At 30.8% G+C, this 22,252-nt stretch overlaps 5 protein-coding genes across 7 annotated transcripts; 2 read left to right on the top strand and 3 right to left on the bottom strand.

The window, feature by feature from the left end:
• Window positions 1-2,489: 2,489 nt before the first annotated feature.
• On the bottom strand, window positions 2,490-4,480 carry LOC130895391 (uncharacterized). Its single transcript, XM_057802640.1, has 4 exons — window positions 4,207-4,480; window positions 3,192-3,271; window positions 2,757-2,916; window positions 2,490-2,701 (listed from the first exon to the last, which is right to left on the bottom strand). Exons 1-4 carry the CDS (start codon window positions 4,370-4,372, stop codon window positions 2,604-2,606), a joined length of 504 nt encoding a protein of 167 aa, XP_057658623.1. The 5' UTR covers window positions 4,373-4,480; the 3' UTR covers window positions 2,490-2,603.
• Window positions 4,481-4,641: 161 nt separating this feature from the next.
• LOC130895389 (glycerol-3-phosphate phosphatase-like) lies at window positions 4,642-6,764 on the top strand. Its single transcript, XM_057802637.1, has 4 exons — window positions 4,642-5,075; window positions 5,151-5,449; window positions 5,557-5,909; window positions 6,423-6,764. Exons 1-4 carry the CDS (start codon window positions 4,985-4,987, stop codon window positions 6,604-6,606), a joined length of 927 nt encoding a protein of 308 aa, XP_057658620.1. The 5' UTR covers window positions 4,642-4,984; the 3' UTR covers window positions 6,607-6,764.
• A 304-nt stretch (window positions 6,765-7,068) lies between these two features.
• Window positions 7,069-8,065, top strand: LOC130895390 (uncharacterized). Its single transcript, XM_057802639.1, has 3 exons — window positions 7,069-7,361; window positions 7,416-7,598; window positions 7,845-8,065. Exons 1-3 carry the CDS (start codon window positions 7,230-7,232, stop codon window positions 8,043-8,045), a joined length of 516 nt encoding a protein of 171 aa, XP_057658622.1. The 5' UTR covers window positions 7,069-7,229; the 3' UTR covers window positions 8,046-8,065.
• A 901-nt stretch (window positions 8,066-8,966) lies between these two features.
• Window positions 8,967-13,728, bottom strand: LOC130895207 (uncharacterized). Its single transcript, XM_057802396.1, has 2 exons — window positions 13,110-13,728; window positions 8,967-10,726 (listed from the first exon to the last, which is right to left on the bottom strand). The coding sequence occupies exons 1-2, from the start codon at window positions 13,726-13,728 to the stop codon at window positions 9,426-9,428; spliced, it is 1,920 nt and encodes a 639-aa protein (XP_057658379.1). The 3' UTR covers window positions 8,967-9,425.
• A 2,667-nt stretch (window positions 13,729-16,395) lies between these two features.
• LOC130894980 (uncharacterized) lies at window positions 16,396-21,538 on the bottom strand. Of its 3 annotated transcripts, none has more exons than XM_057802061.1 (4): window positions 21,451-21,538; window positions 18,763-18,919; window positions 17,338-17,651; window positions 16,396-17,084 (listed from the first exon to the last, which is right to left on the bottom strand). In XM_057802061.1, exons 2-4 carry the CDS (start codon window positions 18,902-18,904, stop codon window positions 16,434-16,436), a joined length of 1,107 nt encoding a protein of 368 aa, XP_057658044.1. In that variant the 5' UTR covers window positions 18,905-18,919; window positions 21,451-21,538; the 3' UTR covers window positions 16,396-16,433. The 3 variants fall into 3 exon arrangements, with proteins under 3 accessions (XP_057658044.1, XP_057658043.1, XP_057658045.1); XM_057802060.1 differs by lacking the exon at window positions 21,451-21,538 and adding an exon at window positions 18,974-19,136; XM_057802062.1 differs by lacking the exons at window positions 18,763-18,919; window positions 21,451-21,538 and adding an exon at window positions 18,009-18,120.
• Between the last annotated feature and the right edge of the window lie 714 nt (window positions 21,539-22,252).

Consider the following 22,252-nt stretch of genomic DNA (forward strand, 5'->3'; position numbering starts at 1 on the left):
ATGATAATTTTTATATTGTTAACAAAAATATTCACAGTAATATAAGTGTTTTTATTTCCATAAAAAACTCAGTAGCAGGAATCCTACAGTCGCCCAGACTACAATCGCCCTGTCATTTCATGTACATACACTAATATTTTAAAAAATAAGGATTATCAGTTATTTAAACAATATTTTATATGGAAATTATTGGAGATTATATGTTTTAAAGTTTTATTATTATTTGACATGTGATTTCGTGAAACTGCTTCTCAATTTTAATTTCAATTATTCGTTTCGATTTCAAAATGATTAAAAACCCACTACATGTTATAAAAACATAATTAAAAATGAAATTTAATTAAATTTTCTCTCTTATATAAGTGTATCTACAATTTATTGAAAGTAATAATTATCAATATGGGTGTCCTTAACTTATCAACGTTATTTTTAGTAAGTTTAGTTTTTCATTACTTGACATACTTTTTTTAACATATTAACGAACTTTTTAGCTTATATCTATTATATGTACTATTGATAGCGCCCCGATGGTTGAAAGAGGCAACAGGGCAGTATCTGAAATCCGTAAAATAAGAATCCCTGGTGCGGCTAGAGCTGTTATACATTTTTCCCCCGTGATGAGACAATTTCCTAATGAGGCAATTCATTTTCCCCCTTTCCTTAGACAAATTTCCCCTATTCTTCTGCCACATTTACGACAAACTCCTCTTGGAATGAGACATATTTCCCCTAAATTAAGACAAGGTGATTGGTACCCTAAATTTCCTTCTCCGTTCCCTGTACCCTACCCTAATCCAAGTGGTGGATGGTAGATCAAAAGATCTTGCGTAGAACTGTCACTTTCCATGGGAAAAAATTAATATTCAGTTGTGAAATTATTAGTAAAGTTAATAAACGTTGATGATTGTTGAATATCTGTTTTTCATTGTAATAACAAAGAATTTTTCTAAATTGGATCAATACTGGAAAATTATTGTTTAATGTTTATAAATGTATAAAAGATTAGCTAAACAAAATATTTCTTTTATTTCATTTATATATTCGAAAAGTGGCAACGTGGTACAAGTAGACAGTACATCTTCTTCTTTTATTGTTCTTATTCACTTAAGGTAAACAACCAATAAATACGTGTTAGTATCTCCAAATTAATTATATTCTTCTTTTTTAACGTCAAACCGTTGTACGAATTTTACAGTCGCCCAGACTACAATCGTCCAGTTAGTTATAAAGTCAGAACATACTTTCAAGTTGGTTATAATATATTTTAAAACTTTCTAGTTTATTATTTGATTATGAAGTCGTGTAATTGCTTCGGGATTTTCTGTTTTGATTTCAATATTATTATAATACCCACTACATGTTATAAACTTATAATTTATTATGAAAAAAAATAGTAATTAAATTTTTTATCTTATATAAAGCTGGTATAAACCAGTCAACGAAAGCAAACATGAAATTTTCCAACTTAATAACTTTCTTTTTAGTAAGTTTTGTTTTTTTATTACTTACCGGAAATTTCTTTGACATTTACCAATTTTTTATCTTATTTCAATTTTATATACTATTCATTGCGCCCCAAAAATTCGACCAGTGGACGATTATAGCGTCCACCCCTGTCCAATCCAAGCGGTAGAGATATTTGGTAGAGTAGTGGATCAATAAAACTTCAGTAAATAGATAAGAATGTGAACTAATTACTATTCTGCCGTAAAATTATTACTGAAGATAATAAATCTTGAAGATTTTTCTTTCATTGTCTTCACAAAATATTCCCCAACGTTAAATCAAAGTCTGTTCGCAATTCATGTTTCATTTTCTTCTCTACCAATCATATATTTATTTCATTTTAAAATTTGCTTGTAATAATTTGAAAATTTCCCTTATTTTATTTTAATATTTGAAAGCTGGCAACGTGGTACATCTTAATGATATATCTTCTTCTTTTATTGTTGGCTCATTCATTTAAGGTAAAGTTTTTCTCAAGACCGTTTTTACTTTTTATAAATATTTCTCTTATTTTATTTTAATATTTGAAAGTTGGCAACGTGGTATATCTTAATGATATATCTCCTTTTATTGTTGGTTCATTCATTTAAGGTAAAGTTTTTCTCAAGACCGTTTTTACTTTATATATATATATATATATATATCCCTTATTTCATTTTAATATTTGAAAGCTGGCAACGTGTTACGAATTAATAATATATCTTCTTCTTTTATTGTTGGCTTGTTACCTTAAGTCAATCAACCAATGTTTTACATGTATTACATCCAATTATCAAATTATGAGGAAAATTTCGCATTTTGAGATTAAATTAATATCCAAATTGTGTCGTTTATATCTGTTTTTACATAAAAAAAAAATTATTTACCAATTTCATGGTAAGTAAATGAAAAAAATTAAAATGATAGACGTTCTTGGAATTCGGTCGAAATGAAGTTTCTGAAGCGACGTTGTCGGATTGTACAGGATAAATAAAAACACACAATGCCAGACACTTTTATTGCAATAAAATTACCATTTTCGATAAATAAATTTTAAAAATAAAACGCACTCGGGCCTAAAATAATTCACTTATACCGGGAGAGACAAAATAATAGATCTAACGTATCGGTTCGTATAATTCCTTTTCCAATTTTTTCCTGTACCACAAATTGGCCGAAAGTTGCAGGATTCGCAGGATTAGCAGGGCTCTCAATACTAAAAACAACATTTTTTTTCATCACAAAATACATTTGTGACAATTTAATTTTACCTAACGCTACAGATGCAAAGAAAATTGCTATCCAAGGTAATGAAGTTGCATGTCTAACGTGTTTTAATAGTCCAGCCATTCTCATAAAACTCTTATAATGATTGTAGTACAATCCGTAGCCCGTCCCGATTACCCAGGGTAAAATTAACACGAAGTTTCTCTGAAAATAACTTTTTATCAACTTTTAACCCTTTCAAATCATTTTCTAAGCCTCTTGGAGACTAATAAACCCCAAAGGGTAAACCGTTGAATCGTTCTCCACCTGCTAATCGAGACTATTCGAGTCCTAACCACATTTAAAATAAAAATAACAGCACGCCACCTATCGGAATTGGAAAAAATTAAATAAGTTTTACGATTTGACGTTTGACTCCTGTAAATTCTATAAATTGTTCGTTATTATCAATTTTATAAAATATAATTACAATTATTTACCGTTGTTAATCCTTTTTGTAACATCCAGGCTGTAAACATGATTAGTAGGACGTCCTGCAGATTAAAACCAATAGATATACCTGGAAACAATGGAAAATTAATATGTTCGAATATTAATCGATATACCAATGTATATTAACACCCCTCGTATTACGAGAAATGGACTCGTCCGAACTATTTATCTTCTTAAACATATATAGTCTGGTTAATTTTATTAAAAAAAACGTTACTGCTTTGTTATTTGTTAAAATGACGTTCTTCATGTTGAATAACATTTTTAGTTTTATTAAAAAATTGCTTGGAACTGTTATTATCGCGTCACATTGAATTCTTCTTTTTTATAGAATCAAATAAGAAATGATAACTATAATAAGATGTGTGACGAGTTTGAGGTCACCTTGAGAAGTTAAAAAAAAAGAAGAAAACTATCATAGAACAAATACAACAGCGTATTGGTAATCGTACAATGCGAGTTTTATAACATGAAGTTAGAAGTTATGAAACAAAATGTCGGATATGGATAATTGGGGAAAATTCATGATAATTGGATTTGATCTGGAAACTAACATGATTTTTAAATTTTTTCGACTAAAATAAGTAGATAATATTCCATATCTTCGCTATAAAGATGTATTTTCAACTATTATGTCAAAAAAATCCACGAATTTGAAAAAAAATTACATGCTTGTATAAAAAATTCCATATTTTCGAAACCATTTCAGATAACGATTTATTTTTGACACGAATCAATTGAGGAAACGTGTGTCTAAGTATTTTTATATCGTATTTGTGATAAATATACAGGGTTAAGTTTAGATTAATTTTTTTTTAAATAACACTAAATATAAATCTTTAGTATATATAGTTGTGAAATGGCAACGTTGTAATACGTTTACTTCTTACTTGTAATAAATATACATTGTTTTTTATTCAGTCTTGAATAAATATCAATTTATTTCGATTAGAAAGTGTTTTGAACATAATAATAATGAAATCATAAACGAATTCAACTAACCTGTTAAATTTGAGCTAAAATCAATTTTGGCTGCCGAAAATATCGATGAAAATATCCACAAGGAACTGACCATTAGTTTGGATTTCGGTTGTGTTGAAGATATTGACATAATTTCATCGGAAATTATGGTTGTTTTGGGTTTTAAAATAATTGTGCTTGAACTCATATTGAAATTTTGACATTTACGATTACAGTGACGGTTGTGCGTCCGTTCAATTTCCTACAGTTAAAATTTTGACACACAAACTAACCTCTAAACATACACTTATAACAAAAAGAAGGGAACTGAATTATAATCTAATATTGACAAACCTGAAATGTCAAACGATAACGTTGTCCCATCGTGATACGATATAAAAATAACGCTTCACCTGATACTGTGATGCGATGTAGGTATAACGTTTCATGTGTCACTATAATGCGATATAAAAATAACGCGTTACCCCGCACTGTTATGATAGGTAGGTATAAATATGTCAGTGTGATGCGATATGAAAATAACACGTTATCTCACACTGTGATACAATGTAAACATTGCATTTGATCGTTTTTTATTGAAATAGTACCTCTAGTCAATTGTTTGATTCAAAAATCAACTTATTCTCAAACATACCTCGTACAGGTTAATTTTTATGTTCTAATCATATAGCAATTATTTTTTTATTTGCTAATTTAGCTAATTATAGATAACATATCTTTGTGCTAATATTTATTCACCAGAATATAATTTTTATATTTGTGAATATTTTGAGTAAACGTCTAGACACCTTTTATAACTATGGATAAATTAAAAAACCTCGCATATGTTTCAAAAGAAGACCAAATAGAATTTTTAAAATCCTTCGACAACGTTTTTTTCGATTTAGATGGTAAGTATTTGGTACTGAGAAAACAATTTTCACTATTCTACTTTTAAAAGTTAATCTACTCGAATTTTTTCATAGGTGTGGTGTGGCTCAGCTATAAACCAATAACAGGAGCATCGGATTGTATTAATAATTTGAAAAAATTGAAAAAACGAGTCAATTATTTGACAAATAACGCTTATAAATCACCACAAGATATAGCTAACATTCTGAATAAACTTAACCATAACGTAACTTCAGATGACATCATCAACCCTATCATAACCATAATTTCGTTCTTCAAAAATATTAATTACAATGATGAAATATATTTAATAGGCTCTCCGGCATTGAGGCAAGCGATGGTTCATGCTGGGCTCAATGTAGTACCCGAAGTTGTAAGTAACATATTTATTTCATAATAAAAAAACCTATCAAAATCATATTTGTTCATCTACAGACGATAATCAACGTATTTAGTTGAATCTAGTCTAGTCTATTTCAGTCTATAGAAGTCGACAACGAATTGGAGAGTTTTCTACAACATTACGACGAAAATAACAAAATAAAAGCAGTTGTTGTCGAAATTGATCTAACTATGACTTACATCAAGTTACAAAAATGTGTCTGGTATTTGAAACAACCCGATTGTCGACTGGTGGTAGGAATGTCTGATAAATTTGTACCGGTAGCAAACAGAGGACCAATTATAGGCATGCATTATTTCGTTGAATGTTTGAAAGCTGCATCTGGTAAAGAACCTATTTACGTAGCTAAACCATCGCAATATTTGGTCGATTTTATCAAATTAAAATTCAATATTACTAATCCGGATAGAACGTTGATAATAGGGGATTCGTAAGTATCATTCGAGGCACTAAAATCATTTTTAAACTTAAAAACACTTACTTGAAATAAATTTTTTGTTCCTGATATTCCTTTTTGGTTAAACAAATTCACTTTAGACACCATAATTAATAATTAACATAAGCACTATAATGTCAACTTGAAGATAAATATTTTTCGCACAAATACATTTTCTTTAGGCTTGATCTTAACTCTTTCTATATTTGACACTTTATATATATTATTCATTTTACTTTGAGGTATATTTAATTTATTTAATCAACGTATTAAAACTAAATGTTTAAAAAAACTCATTTATATGTTGTTATGAATTATATCGTCTTTATACTGAATAAGGACGCCCCTTATATAACAAAAAATGGACTCGTCCGGACAAATTTTGCTTTTGCGCGCCAAGCTTCTTCACAAAAAATTATTAAAATAACTTTTATTGTGTCCAATACATTTTGTTGGAAGAATTAAAAAAACAGTTTGTTATTCATGAAAAATTCTTCTTTTATATAGAATCGAACAAGACATGGTAACTGCAATACGAGGGGGATTTCAAAAATTATTGGTATTAAGTGGTACAGCTACTAAGGAACATATTAATAACTGGAAATATCCGGAAGAAAATAAACCTGAATATTATATTGAAGATTTAAACGTCTTAAATACAATAATTAAGTCAGTTTTTCCAAAAATTTAATTTCCTTTAGCTCAAAGTTGTTAAAATAAATTAAATATAAATAAAAGTTATTGCTATTCCTTTTATTAACATCCAGAGAAACTTTTGCTAATTTACAGGCTTATATATAAAAAAAAGAAGCATTCAATATGACTCGGCTTCCACGAAAAAAAAAAGAAGAGATTATCTAACCTAACCTAAGCAATGTCACATTGAAAAATTAATCTTAACCTAACTAATACGAAAAAGAAGAGAGAAATAACAACGAATTTGTCTCTTAAATGCTTTCTATTGACGTTATACAGGGTTAAACGATAACGTATAATATTATGTGACTACAAATTGTAAAATTTACACTTCAAACCTATATACCAAAAATTATTTTTCGGCCATTTTGTCACCAAACATTTTAGTTCCAACAAAAATAAATCCAAAGCGTTTCAGTGTGACCCGCGAACAACACTAATCTTTTGTAAACAATTCAGAACTTTATAACTGAACGTCGAGTGGTTCGGAATCACACCAACGAACAAAGCTAATGCTTGTCAGTGTCAAAAGCTCTAGTTAAGAATGCATAATCGTAAAAGAACTTTATAGTTAAAATTAAAGCAGACATGTGAAATATCTCGTCATCGAAATTCATTATGAAGCTGCCATTTCACACGTTCATCGGTCCGGTATTGAAAAAAAATCATAAATCTATAAAAAGTCTTTGCGCACATCCGACATTATCATTTTCTCCTATATACGTGTTTATCTTGGGAATTCTCGGGATGGTAAAGTATTAAAACTGTTGAAAATCACGTGAAATTTATTTAATTCATTTTTAGGTATTAAGTATATTCGATATAATTAGAATAATTAAATGCGGCTCGGTATTACCTGGTTATCTTTGGAGGGAACGTTTGAAAAAAGGCGCTATTGTTGTACCGGAAGTAGAACGAGATCTTAAACTCATATGTCTAGTACTCTCGACAGAATATTACAGTTTTCTTTTAATAGGAGTTCTTACTGTAAGTATTACTCTATTATCGTTAATACATTCATTTCTTACGTGTCTTTTTTCTTTATTCATTTATTTTTTCTTTATACTTTTTATATTAAAACATGTGTTTACTATAAGGATTTTCCTATACAATTGTACGCCCATGGAATTCACTCAACAACGTACGTAATAGTCTAGACGGGAATAAATATAATAGTTCCTTCTACTATTTATCCAACCTTACTTTTTTGTATTCACTCAATATTTATTTCAGGGAAATCCTATATTTTTGTTACCCTTTATGATACTGTACGCCGTAATTATTTTGATGGAATCCTTTATATTTTTAATGAAAGCATTCGCAGAAGGTATTGATATGAAAAAATCCAGTCTAGTCATGTCTATGTTTATGATGTACAATTGGATGTCTGTGTTTTGTACGTTTTGTCGACAGATGACGGGCTGTGATATTTAAAAATAAAAATAAAGTTCGACTTTAAGTAGTTTTATTTGTTTGAAATAATCATTTTTAAATATTTATTATTCGTACTGTTATCGTATTGCAAATATCAAACATACTTTGCGTTCTATGCGAATGACATTGTAGCATAAAAAGAAATTACCAGACCTACTAGTAATGCAACACACAATACAAGCACCTATGGCATAATATACTTTACAGGATTATATATACAGTTGATTGTGAAGATCACTTTAAGAAAAAAATAATAGAGGAAGTGATGCAGGTGAAATAAATCTTCCTTATTCTATTTTATGAATAATTGTGTGCATTAACAATAAACCAGTTTTCTTTTTTATGAATTCATATGAGTCATTTAGTTATTTCAATGACATATGACGTAATAATAATATTTCAGTACGTTTTATTTAACAATATTTTATATTGAAAAAAATCTTTTTCTTAAACATAATTGTTTATTGAACTTTTTATCAATAATTATAAAAAGGTAAATAATGACATTTATATATAAGTTGAAAAGGAAACGGAAATATTTGTTATATGGATTCCGGAAACGTCACGTCATTTGACGTAAAATAGATTGATTCGTCGATTTCAAATTAAAAACATTTTACTACATTGTAATGATGAAAATCTGTATATATTAGTGTGTTATTCCAACTTAAAAATGTTACAAGCAAAATTATTAGGTTGCAGGTGTTCGTTGATGAGTTGATACATCGCGTCAGCTGAGATGAGACGAACACGTGTGTTTATTGGATGGTTACTCAGAATTCAGTGGCGTGCGTTTTTAATTTCTATAGAAAATCGGTTTATGCAAATACAATGTTGTTTTTTTATAGATTAAGAAGATTTAATCTTAATATAAAAATAAATTGTATATACTTAGTAAATTAAAAAATCTATTTATTTATGTATAAACTAAAATAGTACGTTTTTATGAATAAATAATGATATTATCTTATATTTAATTACGTACAGCAATGAAAAAAATTGAAAACAAAGTTAAAAGCATTATTTAAAGTGACTTTCAAGTAATCACAATATATTGGGTTATATGGAAGTAGACAGCATGTTCAAAAACATCGAAAACTCTGTGACAGCATGTCACCATCAACAAAGAACTGACTAAATAGATTTAAAGAAATAGTTATGATACATGCTGAAAACAATTTTGAATAAGGAATATCATGTTTTTTGTTAATAGTTTATTTTTGTCACATGTTTTAACGTATTACTAAATTTATTTTTTTAAATAAACATAATTATAATATGTTACGCCTATGGAGATTGTACAGACACTTTATTTACAACGTTGCCAACTGGTCCACAATTATAAATGATTTAAGAAACATTTTGACTCTTTTATACGTTCTATTTATTTTTTTTGAGGATTTTCTTAATTATACTTTTTCTTATACCGACAATCTTGTTGTGAAGCTTTATTTTTTTGATAAACACTTCGACTACAAGCATCAATACACCGAAAATATACCCAAAAACAAGTACGACGAAAGCTCCTTGTAAATGTTGTATAGATAAAGGTTCACAAGGAACCGTATCTATACGTGAATCGCGAGATTCTTCTTCTAGTATTTTTCTTTCGTATTTCCTCCACGAAAAATCGACTAATCCACTGACGAGCATTTTTTTTACAACTTCGTTGATGGAATTGAGCATGAAATGTCCTTTTCTAGCTACTATACTCAAAGGGTACGAACTGAAATGAAATTTGGCAACGTATACTTTCGGTTGGTCGTCACCTTTATTTGTAACGTCACTGTTTATAGCTATTAAATATCTAACATAATGTGCACTCGACAAAGTCCATAGAATTTTTTTTTCTGCTACTTCTTTTATCCAATATTTCGTAGTATCATTCACGCCAGACATCGTTTGATAATTAGTTTCGATTATTTCTTTATCGAATAGTTGTTTGTAAATCGATTCACCGCCGAATTTGTACCGTAAAGTTTCGGATAATTGTAGTATTTCTTTGTTTTTAGATATTTGATGTTCTTTCATGGGATTTTTCAGATCTTTTATCAAAGTACAAGTATAGGCTGAAGTTAACATTATACTTAGAACACTAAGTGCTGCGAATAGTATTCTATTTATATCGTTTTTTGGAAATACATGTACCGGTTGCGTTATACTTATTTGAAACGATGTTAAAAATGGATTATTATAATTTTCGTGTTTTTTATTTAAACAGAAACCGCAACCGAAAACTACGATTGTTGCTATGCATATCCCCCACATCTGCGTCGTAAATATAACTGTCAGTATCCGCCATCTTGGTATATCTCGTGCTATGGGTACGACGAATACTATCGGTTCTAAATGATAACTATAAGAAAATTCCAATTCGTTATCTAGTATATTTCCAATACCGATGTTTCCTATTCCGAGGTATTTCTTTTCAAGGACGTAATTTATTAAACCTTCTCGTGTATTATTCGTTGATTCCCGCCAGTTTTCGTCTTCGTGTACGTTTATACGGAAACGGACGTTCAAATTTTCACCAATTATTTTAAGTAAATCGATTTCGAAACCGCGTTTATCGTTTATAACGAACGGGGGATACGGTTTCGTCACAATATTCAAACTGCAATTAGAAAAATCCGTGATGTGTATTTTTTCGAAATAAGTCTTGGAATTGTTCAACATTTTTCCTAAAACATAACAGTTAAACATTAAAGTTTTTGTAACTGAAAACTTGGCAACGGTGTACACTACGCGCTATCTATCACACAATGTCTGCGCCGTATGTTTTTACGCAGTTTCTATATAAAAGACTCTAACCGGTTTAAACTGCTTATTACATTTATTTATTTATTAAATTATTATCCTTATTGTGTATGATTGATATGATTAACAAATAAAAATAATTTCTCTTTTCAACAACCACTTATTATATGAATTATTGTATTTGAAATCTAAACATCGAGCTAAGTTAACTGTGAGATTTATTTTCATCGATTATCAACTAGCTTATGTGGTATAATAATACAATTATCCAATTAATAACTTTATTAATGAGTTTAAAAATATGTTTTTGTAAGTTTTTAACTCAAAATTTGTACCGAAAATCCGTTATATTCTAGGTTAGGTGTCGCTCACAGCTGATAGGTAACCTACTTTTCGATAAGTATATATATTGAAATAAAGCAAAAAGTAATTTTATAATGTCGTGGACTAGTTTTTTGGTTTAAAAAATAAAAAAATTTTGTTAACGAGTCGATTTAGTCACCAGTTTAATCGATTCAATAATTTTTGAAATGCGTCATTAGTCCGGTCAATTTAGACTTCCAAGGTAAAAAAAATCGCACCTAGTTGAAAATTGGCAGGATTATTTAAAACAGTATTATAAATGAAATTTGAAAATTTCTCATCGATACGACGCTCGGAAAAGAAATTATTACCGGTTAAAGGTTATAAAAACTAGTTTTTTTCGATTTTAACCAAAACGGTGAGTTTTATGATAAAATTATCTCAGATAAAAATTGTAGAACAAATAATTATCTATAAAAAATGTCGTAATACTTTTTCTCCTAAAATTGACGGTTTTTGAAATAAAGCGAAAAGTAATTTTACAATATCGTGGACTCGTTTTTTTTGTTTAAAAAATAAAAAAATTTTGTTAACGAGTCGATTCAGTCACCAGTTTAATCGATTATGATTATATCGATTCAATAATTTTTGACATGCGTCATTAGTCCGGTCAATTTAGACTTCCGAGGTAAAAAAAATCGCACCTAGTTGAAAATTGGCAGGATTATTTAAAACAGTATTATAAATGAAATTTGAAAATTTCTCATCGATACGACGCTCGGAAAAGAAATTATTACCGGTTAAAGGTTATGAAAACTAGTTTTTTTCGATTTTAAGCAAAACGGTGAGTTTTATGATAAAATTAGCTCAGATAAAAATTGTAGAACAAATAATTATCTATAAAAAATGTCGTAATACTTTTTCTCCTAAAATTGACGGTTTTTAAAATAAAGCGAAAAGTAATTTTACAATATCGTGGACTCGTTTTTTTTGTTTAAAAAATAAAAAAAATTTGTTAACGAGTCGATTCAGTCACCAGTTTAATCTATTATGATTATATCGATTCAATAATTTTTGAAATGCGTCATTAGTCCGGTCAATTTAGACTTCCGAGGTAAAAAAAATCGCACCTAGTTGAAAATTGGCAGGATTATTTAAAACAGTATTATGAATGAAATTTGAAAATTTCTCATCGATACGACGCTCGGAAAAGAAATTATTACCGGTTAAAGGTTATGAAAACTAGTTTTTTTCGATTTTAAGCAAAACGGTGAGTTTTATGATAAAATTATCTCAGATAAAAATTGTAGAACAAATAATTATCTATAAAAAATGTCGTAATACTTTTTCTCCTATAATGGACGGTTTTTGAAATAAAGCGAAAAGTAATTTTACAATATCGTGGACTCGTTTTTTTTGTTTAAAAAATAAAAAAATTTTGTTAACGAGTCGATTCAGTCACCAGTTTAATCTATTATGATTATATCGATTCAATAATTTTTGAAATGCGTCATTAGTCCGGTCAATTTAGACTTCCGAGGTAAAAAAAATCGCACCTAGTTGAAAATTGGCAGGATTATTTAAAACAGTATTATAAATGAAATTTGAAAATTTCTCATCGATACGACGCTCGGAAAAGAAATTATTACCGGTTAAAGGTTATGAAAACTAGTTTTTTTCGATTTTAAGCAAAACGGTGAGTTTTATGATAAAATTAGCTCAGATAAAAATTGTAGAACAAATAATTATCTATAAAAAATGTCGTAATACTTTTTCTCCTATAATGGACGGTTTTTGAAATAAAGCGATTCAAAAATTTTAAAACATTATATCTCAAAAACGGTGCTTATTAGAAAAAAAGTGTTCAGACATTTTTTATAGATAATTATCTGATCTACAATTTTTGTCTGGGCTAATTTTATCATAAAACTCACCATTTTCATTAAAATTCATATTTAATTTATAATAGCGTTAATAAAATGACTGGCCTATTTTCGTACTTACCACGTACACACCGATCGACCAAATTCAAAGTATTAGGCGCCTCGCAAGTCTCCTTAACGAAAGACGTAAAATTAAATGTAAACAAATTAAATAAACTCTGATTTTCGTGTACCAAAACAGCAGTCGATCGAAACCGAGCTCTAAAAAACATATCGAGAATATCTCTAACGCGATCCTCCTTATTTTCGGCATCGGTTTCCAAGTAAATCAAACACATCGCGTACGGATTGAAAGTTTGCGTCATTTTGATATTACCCAAAACGTCTTCCACTCGGCAATCGTCGTCCAACACGATCAAATAAAATTCCGTGTCGAACTTCTGCGAAATATTCTCGTTGTAATCCTCCACGTCCAAATCCCCCGTGATCGTGGCGTAAATAAACAACGGAGACGATGTCTGGAGTTTTATTAATATTTTGTCGAGTATTTCCCCCGAAGGGGACTCCAAATTTCCTACTAATATCGTCACCAGAGCGGTTCGAGTGGCTTTGAATTGGTTCTTAATAATATCGTCCAAACAGTTAGACACTAAGGTCTGGTACGAAAGCTTCTTGCAAGTTACGCCCCTCGAACTATCCACCAATAAATGAAGAATTAAAATTGAAAAAATCTTCTTCATTTTCGTAGATTTTACATTTGAAACCGTCATTAAACTAAAAGCGAAGAAACTCGCAAGCAGAATTAGGATTAAACGTAAACGTTTGCGTGTCCGTCGATATCCCGGAGACGATAAAAAAGGACATAATAATCCTTTTACGTAATAAATTTCGAAATTTAATTTATTGCTTCGATCAGAAGATACGGAATATGGCGAATTATACTGTTATTAAACTATGGAAAGTATTAATTAATATCGTCGTTAGTTTTTATAGTGCACACGAAGTAAATTCACAGTTTTATATATTTTAACTTTTACGTATAACATCACTAGATAAATGACACACGGATGACGCTGTCATTTGTCAAATAAATATGACGTTTACGAAGTACCAAATTTTAAAAGTCCACCGGATCAATGATGCGGCGAATAATAAAAGAAAATTAAGGTCAAGGTTGTCGAGACGGTTCGGGATTTGAGTGTTCCGGATCCTGATAAGCTCGATTTCTGATTTTCCTCCACCTAGGGCTCTCAACTAGGACATATCGAATAACTAGGTGGTTCCAAATACCATAAAACTGCACTCGCAGTAGTCTGCAGCTGGCTAGCAGCTAGTTTGTAACCACTGACTAGTTTCGACGTTACTACGTTCAATTAGGGTGGTATAACAAACTCTCGCTGGGGCTCGAGACTCGAACTGAAGATAACGTCGAAAAGCGTCGCTTTTTGATTCATGTAGTTAGCGCCATCTTCAATTCCAACAGCGAACCACCTGTCGGCTAGAAATCTAAGCCTAATTACATCTCTTTTGAACAGTTTGATGTCAAATCGTCGATATCAACACCCCCAATGGCTCGCAATTGTAAGGAGAACAGTTTCGACGTTACTACGTTCAATTAGGGTGGTATAACAAACTCTCGTTGGGGCTCGAGATTTAAATAGAATACAACGTCGAAGAGCGTCGCTTTTTGGTTCTTTTCAACTGGCGCCATCTTAAATTCCAACTGCGAACCACCGATCAGGTAGAAATTTAAGCCTACTTACATCTCCTTTGAACAGTTTGATGTCAAATCGTCGATATCAACACCCCCAATGGCTCGCAATAGCAAGGAGAGAAGTTTCGACGTTACTACGTTCATTTAGGGTGGTATAACAAACTCTCGTTGGGGCTCGAGATTTAAATAGAATACAACGTCGAAGAGCGTCGCTTTTTGGTTCTTTTCAACTGGCGCCATCTTAAATTCCAACTGCGAACCACCGATCAGGTAGAAATTTAAGCCTAATTACATCTCCTTTGAACAGTTTGATGTCAAATCGTCGATATCAATACACCAAATGGATCGCCATTGAAAGGAGAGCAGTTTCGACGTTACTACGTTCAATTAGGGTGGTATAACAAACTCTCGTTGGGGCTCGAGATTTAAATAGAATACAACGTCGAAGAGAGTCGCTTTTTGGTTCTTTTCAACTGGCGCCATCTTAAATTCCAACTGCGAACCACCGATCAGGTAGAAATTTAAGCCTAATTACATCTCCTTTGAACAGTTTGATGTCAAATCGTCGATATCAATACACCAAATGGATCGCCATTGAAAGGAGAGCAGTTTCGACGTTACTACGTTCAATTAGGGTGGTATAACAAACTCTCGTTGGGGCTCGAGATTTAAATAGAATACAACGTCGAAAAGCGTCGCTTTTTGGTTCTTTTCAACTGGCGCCATCTTAAATTCCAACTGCGAACCACCGATCAGGTAGAAATTTAAGCCTAATTACATCTCCTTTGAACAGTTTGATGTCAAATCGTCGATATCAATACACCAAATGGATCGCAATAGCAAGGAGAGCAGTTTCGACGTTACTACGTTCAATTAGGGTGGTATAACAAACTCTCGTTGGGGCTCGAGATTTAAATAGAATACAACGTCGAAGAGCGTCGCTTTTTGGTTCTTTTCAACTGGCGCCATCTTAAATTCCAACTGCGAACCACCGATCAGGTAGAAATTTAAGCCTAATTACATCTCCTTTGAACACTTTGATGTCAAATCGTCGATATCAATACACCAAATGGATCGCCATTGAAAGGAGAGCAGTTTCGACGTTACTAAGTTCAATTAGGGTGGTATAACAAACTCTCGTTGGGGCTCGAGATTTAAATAGAATACAACGTCGAAGAGCGTCGCTTTTTGGTTGTTTTCAACTGGCGCCATCTTAAATTCCAACTGCGAACCACCGATCAGGTAGAAATTTAAGCCTAATTACATCTCCTTTGAACAGTTTGATGTCAAATCGTCGATATCAATACCCCAAATGGATCGCCATTGAAAGGAGAGCAGTTTCGACGTTACTACGTTCAATTAGGGTGGTATAACAAACTCTCGTTGGGGCTCGAGATTTAAATAGAATACAACGTCGAAGAGCGTCGCTTTTTGGTTCTTTTCAACTGGCGCCATCTTAAATTCCAACTGCGAACCACCGATCAGGTAGAAATTTAAGCCTAATTACATCTCCTTTGAACACTTTGATGTCAAATCGTCGATATCAATACACCAAATGGATCGCCATTGAAAGGAGAGCAGTTTCGACGTTACTACGTTCAATTAGGGTGGTATAACAAACTCTCGTTGAGGCTCGAGACCCGAACCGAAGACAACGTGTAGGATTTGCGGAATATTGATCGAAATAAAAACATTTTGAAAACTAAAAAAATATATTTATAAAAAAATATTTCAAACAGTCACGTAATTTTTACAATTCTCCAAGCCAGCCGCGTAATTTTTACAAAAACTTTTGATAGTTCGTCTCATGATTTCGTTGACGGTCGTATGTTTATCGGCCTTCCTCAAAATCATCAAGATCTGTCCGAAGAACGCGTGGCAAGCCACTTTACTTTCCAATCTCGAAGCCTTTTCGTCGACAACGACCGTTTCCTCGAACTCGTCGCCGTTCGCCACTTTTTCCGGTATTACAAAATGGCGTTCGTGCAAATCCAAATTCGGGTTTTCGATGTCGAAGCTGATGCCGCCGTACTGCCATATTTGTAGCACTCGAATCGCGAACACCTTCAACTTATCGTCCATAATCAGGTAATGAGGATACAGGGGCGAGTCGGAAAATGCTTCGGGATAAGTCGTATTTTTATAGGTTATCTTAGGGTAATCGTCTATTAACTTTTCTATAGTTTCCACCGATTTTTTTGTACTACTCATAGATTTAGGGGTTGTTTTTACGGGTTCGTTTATATCGACTAATCTAGCGTGCAATAACATATTCAATAACATCTGGGCGTCTTCTATTTCCTTTCTTCTTTTCAATATCTTCTGTCTTTTAGACGTCGATACACCGGACGCGGATGTATTTTCGATAATACTCGAATTCTCCTGCAAAATTCGTAACATTTCCGATAAAATAAACGATTAAATCCAATCTACGGATTTCTACTTAAGTTTCGAAAATATGGCAACGCCGATATGAATACGTCAAATCTGTCATTAACGTACTTCAAGTTTACCAACATGGCGACGATTTTGACGCGAAATAAACCGCCGAAAACGAAATTTAATATACAAAAAAAGGAAAATAACAACAATTTATCGGATAATTTAAAATGTATAGTATCTAATTTGCATTTACCTCGATATTCATTTCGGTGCTCATCGACTCCAAGTTGTAATCGTGCCGTTTTTTGTCGTATATTTCCAATAATCTCATATCGTAATCGGGATACAACCCCATGATTTCCCTTATGAATTTGACGCTTCGATTGTCCGGATGGAACGAATCGTGTACGTGAACTAAATGGATGGTAGTGTTGTCGGTTCGTGGTGAAGCCGCGCACCTAGGTACGCGTAAACTGGCCGCTGTTATAGTCGATAGTACCAGTAAGATCATCATGAAGAATATCAGAGCTGACAGAGCCGTCGCTATCCAACACGAACTAATATAATCTATAAAACAAAATACTTCGCATTTAACAGCATTTATTAGAGGTTTTTTTACGTAAAAACGTGTTTATCGGCACTAATTGACGTATACTGCGACTCCATAATTCTTCTTCTATACGTTTGAGTCGTTGTAATCTGTCGCCGCGATGCGAACGCGGCTTAAAACTTCTTCTTTCAGCTCTACGTCGGTTGTTATCGCTAGGGGTCGCTTCCACGTCTTTCCGTTTGTTGAATATGATAGAACCTAACCTATATTAAAGAAAAATCTAACCTAAAAGTGAACGTTGGTTGTACCGAGCTGATTTGGGGTGATTTTTAATGAAGATTATTCGGATTATTTGATTTTGTAAGCGATCTTACCTTTAAAAAGAATATTCTGGATGTTTATGAGTGCGCGGATGTGTTTGTAGTGTTGGTAAAATCAATTTTAATTTCATTTTACTTTGTGAAAAAGCGAAACAAGCATTAGCACGTACCATATTAAAAATAATAATCAATTTGAAATTTATACACTGCATTTCATGCGTCGATTGTAATTTTAACAATTTCCTATGTATTTTATAGTAATTAAGGTGTTTCAAGGTCGTTTTTATATAAATAAACAAATGTTTTATGAAAAAATAACAACGTGGTATTGCAAATTGTTTTTTACGTACTAGTTTGTATAATTTCGAATAAATATCCTTCGTCGATTGATTAATTCGTTGATTTTAATGCCTCTCGTATATATTTTCAATAAATAATCGAATTTACGATGATTTTTTTCAGATTTCGCAACTTTAAACGCTTATAACTCAGAAACGAGGGTATAAAACGTATAAAAAATTTTTCGAGTACACCCTGTATCAAATTAAATCAAATTAAAACTTGTTAAAACGTTCTCACTAAAATGTCGGCCATTTTGTAGACTTGTCATTGACAATTGACAAAAATATATCTTGTTTAATTTTTAAAATCGAAAACTTTTTATAACTACCTCGTATATCAATTGACAAATGTACGAGACTTAATATCAAGCATCAAAAGTACGTAATAAAAAAATAAATAAGGAAACAAAGTGTACACGGTTACGAAATAGGATTAAAAATGGCTGCCTGATGTCAAAATTACTTACTGGGAAAATGCGTTAAAACTGTCGTTGCTCCCGCCGTGATATCATTAAATCGACGACCTTCGAAATAGCCATTTTTTACGGGAACTTCATCTTCTACAATAAACAGTAGAGGTGATTTTTCTTCAGAATCAATTTTGCTCATAGTTTCAATTAGTTTCTAAAAAATCACCCTCGGTTAATAGAGATTGTTTCTATATATAATTCAACTTACTTTTATTAAATTGCATTCGAGTATAAGATGAATAATTTGACATATACAATAATCTGACGTTCGAGAAATTTCATACTTTTATTGGCTTATATTTTAAATACGTAAATTTACTATAAAATAGCACGCCTATGGTAAATCGGATATTGCCGTCCGCCATTTGCAACAACCATTCAGTGCATATTACTTTATTTTTTATTCAATGGTTGTATCCCTTGTTAGAGCTGGACAGTTATTTCTGCCATAAACTAACATAATATTTTAATATCATCCTATATATTTGATTTGTTTGCTTGTTTTGTTTAATAACAATTATTATTTCAATAACAACATTCAATATTTAGATTATTTTTTGCAATGCATGTTAAATACTCAGTAACTTTATATTTAATGAAACAATAATACATGCAATGTTGGTTGCCTACATTGATAAATTATTATTAGTCATCTCAATGATGCTTGTCTTGTCAAAAAGAAGTTTAGAAAAGAAGAATAAAATAATGGTAACATCAGTATTTTTATTTAAAAAAAGTTTTGTAAGGCTATATATATTTGGAAAAATACATTAGTTTGTATGCAAGAATAGTTCACCAATAGGATTGCTCAATAAACTGAATGTGTCTGCCATGTGCGTGCGAAAAATCGCCATACGTGACGTCACCTGCAGACCTCGACCGGTCTTAACTCTTTGTTGAGCTAGACTATTTGATGAGTTTAAAGGCCAATTTTAACAAAAATACAGTTATTTTTTTAAGTTTTATTCATTATTATGAATTAATATTAATTTAAAATCCAATTTCCAATTATTCAGTTAATTTTAAGTTCCATTTATAATAGGTATACAATGAAGAAAAGAAATTAAAGAAAATGAATTATTTTTTAAAATGATCTGTATTTTATAATTAGTAAAACAGAGATTATTTTGCCTTAAACAATAATATTGTCTTTCTTCACTATTCTCCACATATATAATACACACAAATAATAGTTTTTAAAACGTAGAACTAAGTAAAAAACGAATTTCCAACTCTTCAATCACTTGTACGACCTTTTCGAATTAACAAAAACACAAGCAATACCGCACAGCGTAAATGGTAAACAAGCCGTCGAGGTCTGCAGGTGACGTAAGCATCACTTGACCTTGGCTCAAGAATTGGCGTATGTACGTCTTATGGGATTGATCAATCCTATTGGTGAACTATTCTTGGTTTGTATGAATTATATTTCTGCATGAAAAACAAAGTGAAAACTCGACATTCCAAATTAAAAGTATCTGTGTCTGTATCCCTTGCTAGAGGTGGACAGTTATTTCTGCCATAAACTAACATAATATTTTAATATCATCCTAAATACTTGATTTGTTTGCTTGTTTTGTTTAATAACAATTATTATTTCAATAACAACATTCAATATTTAGATTATTTTTTGCAATGCATGTTAAATACTCAGTAACTTTATATTTAATGAAACAATAATACATGTAATGTTGGTTGCCTACATTGATAAATTATTATTAGTCATCTCTATGATGCTTGTCTTGTCAAAAAGAAGTTTAGAAAAGAAGAATAAAATAATGGTAACATCAGTATTTTTATTTAAAAAAAGTTTTGTAAGGCTATAAATATATGGAAAAATACATTAGTTTGTATGAATTATATTTCTGCATGAAAAACAAAGTGAAAACTCGACATTCCAAATTAAAAGTATCTGTGTCTGTATCCCTTGCTAGAGGTGGACAGTTATTTCTGCCATAAACTAACATAATATTTTAATATCATCCTAAATACTTGATTTGTTTGCTTGTTTTGTTTAATAACAATTATTATTTCAATAACAACATTCAATATTTAGATTATTTTTTGTAATGCATGTTAAATACTCAGTAACTTTATATTTAATGAAACAATATTACATGCAATGTTGGTTGCCTACATTGATAAATTATTATTAGTCATCTCAATGATGCTTGTCTTGTCAAAAAGAAGTTTAGAAAAGAAGAATAAAATAATGGTAACATCAGTATTTTTATTTAAAAAAAGTTTTGTAAGGCTATAAATATATGGAAAAATACATTAGTTTGTATGAATTATATTTCTGCATGAAAAACAAAGTGAAAACTCGACATTCCAAATTAAAAGTATCTATGTCTGTATCCCTTGCTAGAGGTGGGCATAAGTTTTTTATAATTTGTTATTATTTTGGAACTGTTTCAGGTAAGTTGCTTTCGATTTCTTTCTTAATTTTATATTTACTTGCCTAAAAAGGGTTTAAAAAATTTCAAAGGAATTATAAATTATATTATAATAGACATAAGTTTTTATATTGAAATTCGATGTAGATTTCAAAAATTACTTTACGACTTTAATAACTTTTTATTTATACCTACAAATAAAATAGATTTGGCCAAAAAATAAAAGTATAATAATTTCGAAAACGATGCAAGTTCCAGTGAAAATAAACGAAAAAACTTAAATACTCACCCATAAGGTAGAATTATAAAACTATATACTGAAGAAATATCTTCATTTTTGAAAAATTTGTAGTGTTACATCCTTGAACTGAAGTGTGACTTTTATCTAAACAAATTCCGGTTCTGAATTTTTATAACTATAAATAATGAACGTTGAATTAAATATTAAACTATATTTAATCATTGGCGTACTATAAGGAAAAATAACATAAAATATTTTGAGCTTCTAATCCCCTACAAGTTTTCACTGCTATTTACCATCGTCGATTATGTGCTCCTGGTAGTAGAGGGCCGTTATATACATAGAAATTAGTTATTTATATATTGATATATAGAAAAATAATACCAAACATCAAATTGTAATGAATTTATTTATTGTTTTTTTACAAAAATTTACGATACAAACAGTTTTTTTTTTACATTTAATTATTGCTAAATCGTGAAAATTATCATTATAGTAAGTGTTAGGACAAAAATAAATAACCATAACCAAATACCCAAGAGGCGGCACTGAAATGAATCATCTCAATTCCGCGACTACTTTTTAATTATTCCTAATATAAAGATCAGTCGAATTTGCATTAATTATAACCATAGGCGTTCGATTAATATTCCGAATAATCATTTGAAATACGGCAACACTGTAATTAAATCATATTTATCGGTCGCTACGAAACTACGTTAAGCCAGTCCAGACGTGGAGCGATAGATGGAGTTATTCGAAAGCATTTAATTCGTGGTTTCAATAAAAAAAATTATACGTCGATGTTTTTTTTTTAATGAATTACATCCCGTTATACGATTTGACGGTA

The sequence above is a fragment of the Diorhabda carinulata genome, chromosome 6, assembly GCF_026250575.1.
Source record: "Diorhabda carinulata isolate Delta chromosome 6, icDioCari1.1, whole genome shotgun sequence".
NCBI classification, from domain to species: Eukaryota; Metazoa; Arthropoda; class Insecta; order Coleoptera; family Chrysomelidae; genus Diorhabda; species Diorhabda carinulata.

Excerpts from the sequence above, each read along its gene's own strand:
- LOC130895391 (XM_057802640.1), bottom strand. The coding sequence starts at position 4,372 with ATGAGTTCAAGCACAATTATTTTAAAACCCAAAACAACCATAATTTCC. Across the intron at positions 3,272-4,206 it reads TTTTAGCTCAAATTTAACAG|GTATATCTATTGGTTTTAAT; the intron begins GTTAGTTGAATT and ends CATTGTTTCCAG. Across the intron at positions 2,702-2,756 it reads CTTTGCATCTGTAGCGTTAG|TATTGAGAGCCCTGCTAATC; the intron begins GTAAAATTAAAT and ends TGTTGTTTTTAG.
- LOC130895389 (XM_057802637.1), top strand. The coding sequence starts at position 4,985 with ATGGATAAATTAAAAAACCTCGCATATGTTTCAAAAGAAGACCAAATA. Across the intron at positions 5,076-5,150 it reads CGTTTTTTTCGATTTAGATG|GTGTGGTGTGGCTCAGCTAT; the intron begins GTAAGTATTTGG and ends ATTTTTTCATAG. Across the intron at positions 5,910-6,422 it reads ACGTTGATAATAGGGGATTC|AATCGAACAAGACATGGTAA; the intron begins GTAAGTATCATT and ends TCTTTTATATAG.
- LOC130895390 (XM_057802639.1), top strand. The coding sequence starts at position 7,230 with ATGAAGCTGCCATTTCACACGTTCATCGGTCCGGTATTGAAAAAAAAT. Across the intron at positions 7,362-7,415 it reads TCTTGGGAATTCTCGGGATG|GTATTAAGTATATTCGATAT; the intron begins GTAAAGTATTAA and ends ATTCATTTTTAG. Across the intron at positions 7,599-7,844 it reads TTTTAATAGGAGTTCTTACT|GGAAATCCTATATTTTTGTT; the intron begins GTAAGTATTACT and ends TATTTATTTCAG.
- LOC130895207 (XM_057802396.1), bottom strand. The coding sequence starts at position 13,728 with ATGAAGAAGATTTTTTCAATTTTAATTCTTCATTTATTGGTGGATAGT. Across the intron at positions 10,727-13,109 it reads GGTCGATCGGTGTGTACGTG|GAAAAATGTTGAACAATTCC; the intron begins GTAAGTACGAAA and ends GTTATGTTTTAG.
- LOC130894980 (XM_057802061.1), bottom strand. The coding sequence starts at position 18,904 with ATGAGCAAAATTGATTCTGAAGAAAAATCACCTCTACTGTTTATTGTA. Across the intron at positions 17,652-18,762 it reads AGTTTTAACGCATTTTCCCA|ATTATATTAGTTCGTGTTGG; the intron begins GTAAGTAATTTT and ends TTTGTTTTATAG. Across the intron at positions 17,085-17,337 it reads GCACCGAAATGAATATCGAG|GAGAATTCGAGTATTATCGA; the intron begins GTAAATGCAAAT and ends CGAATTTTGCAG.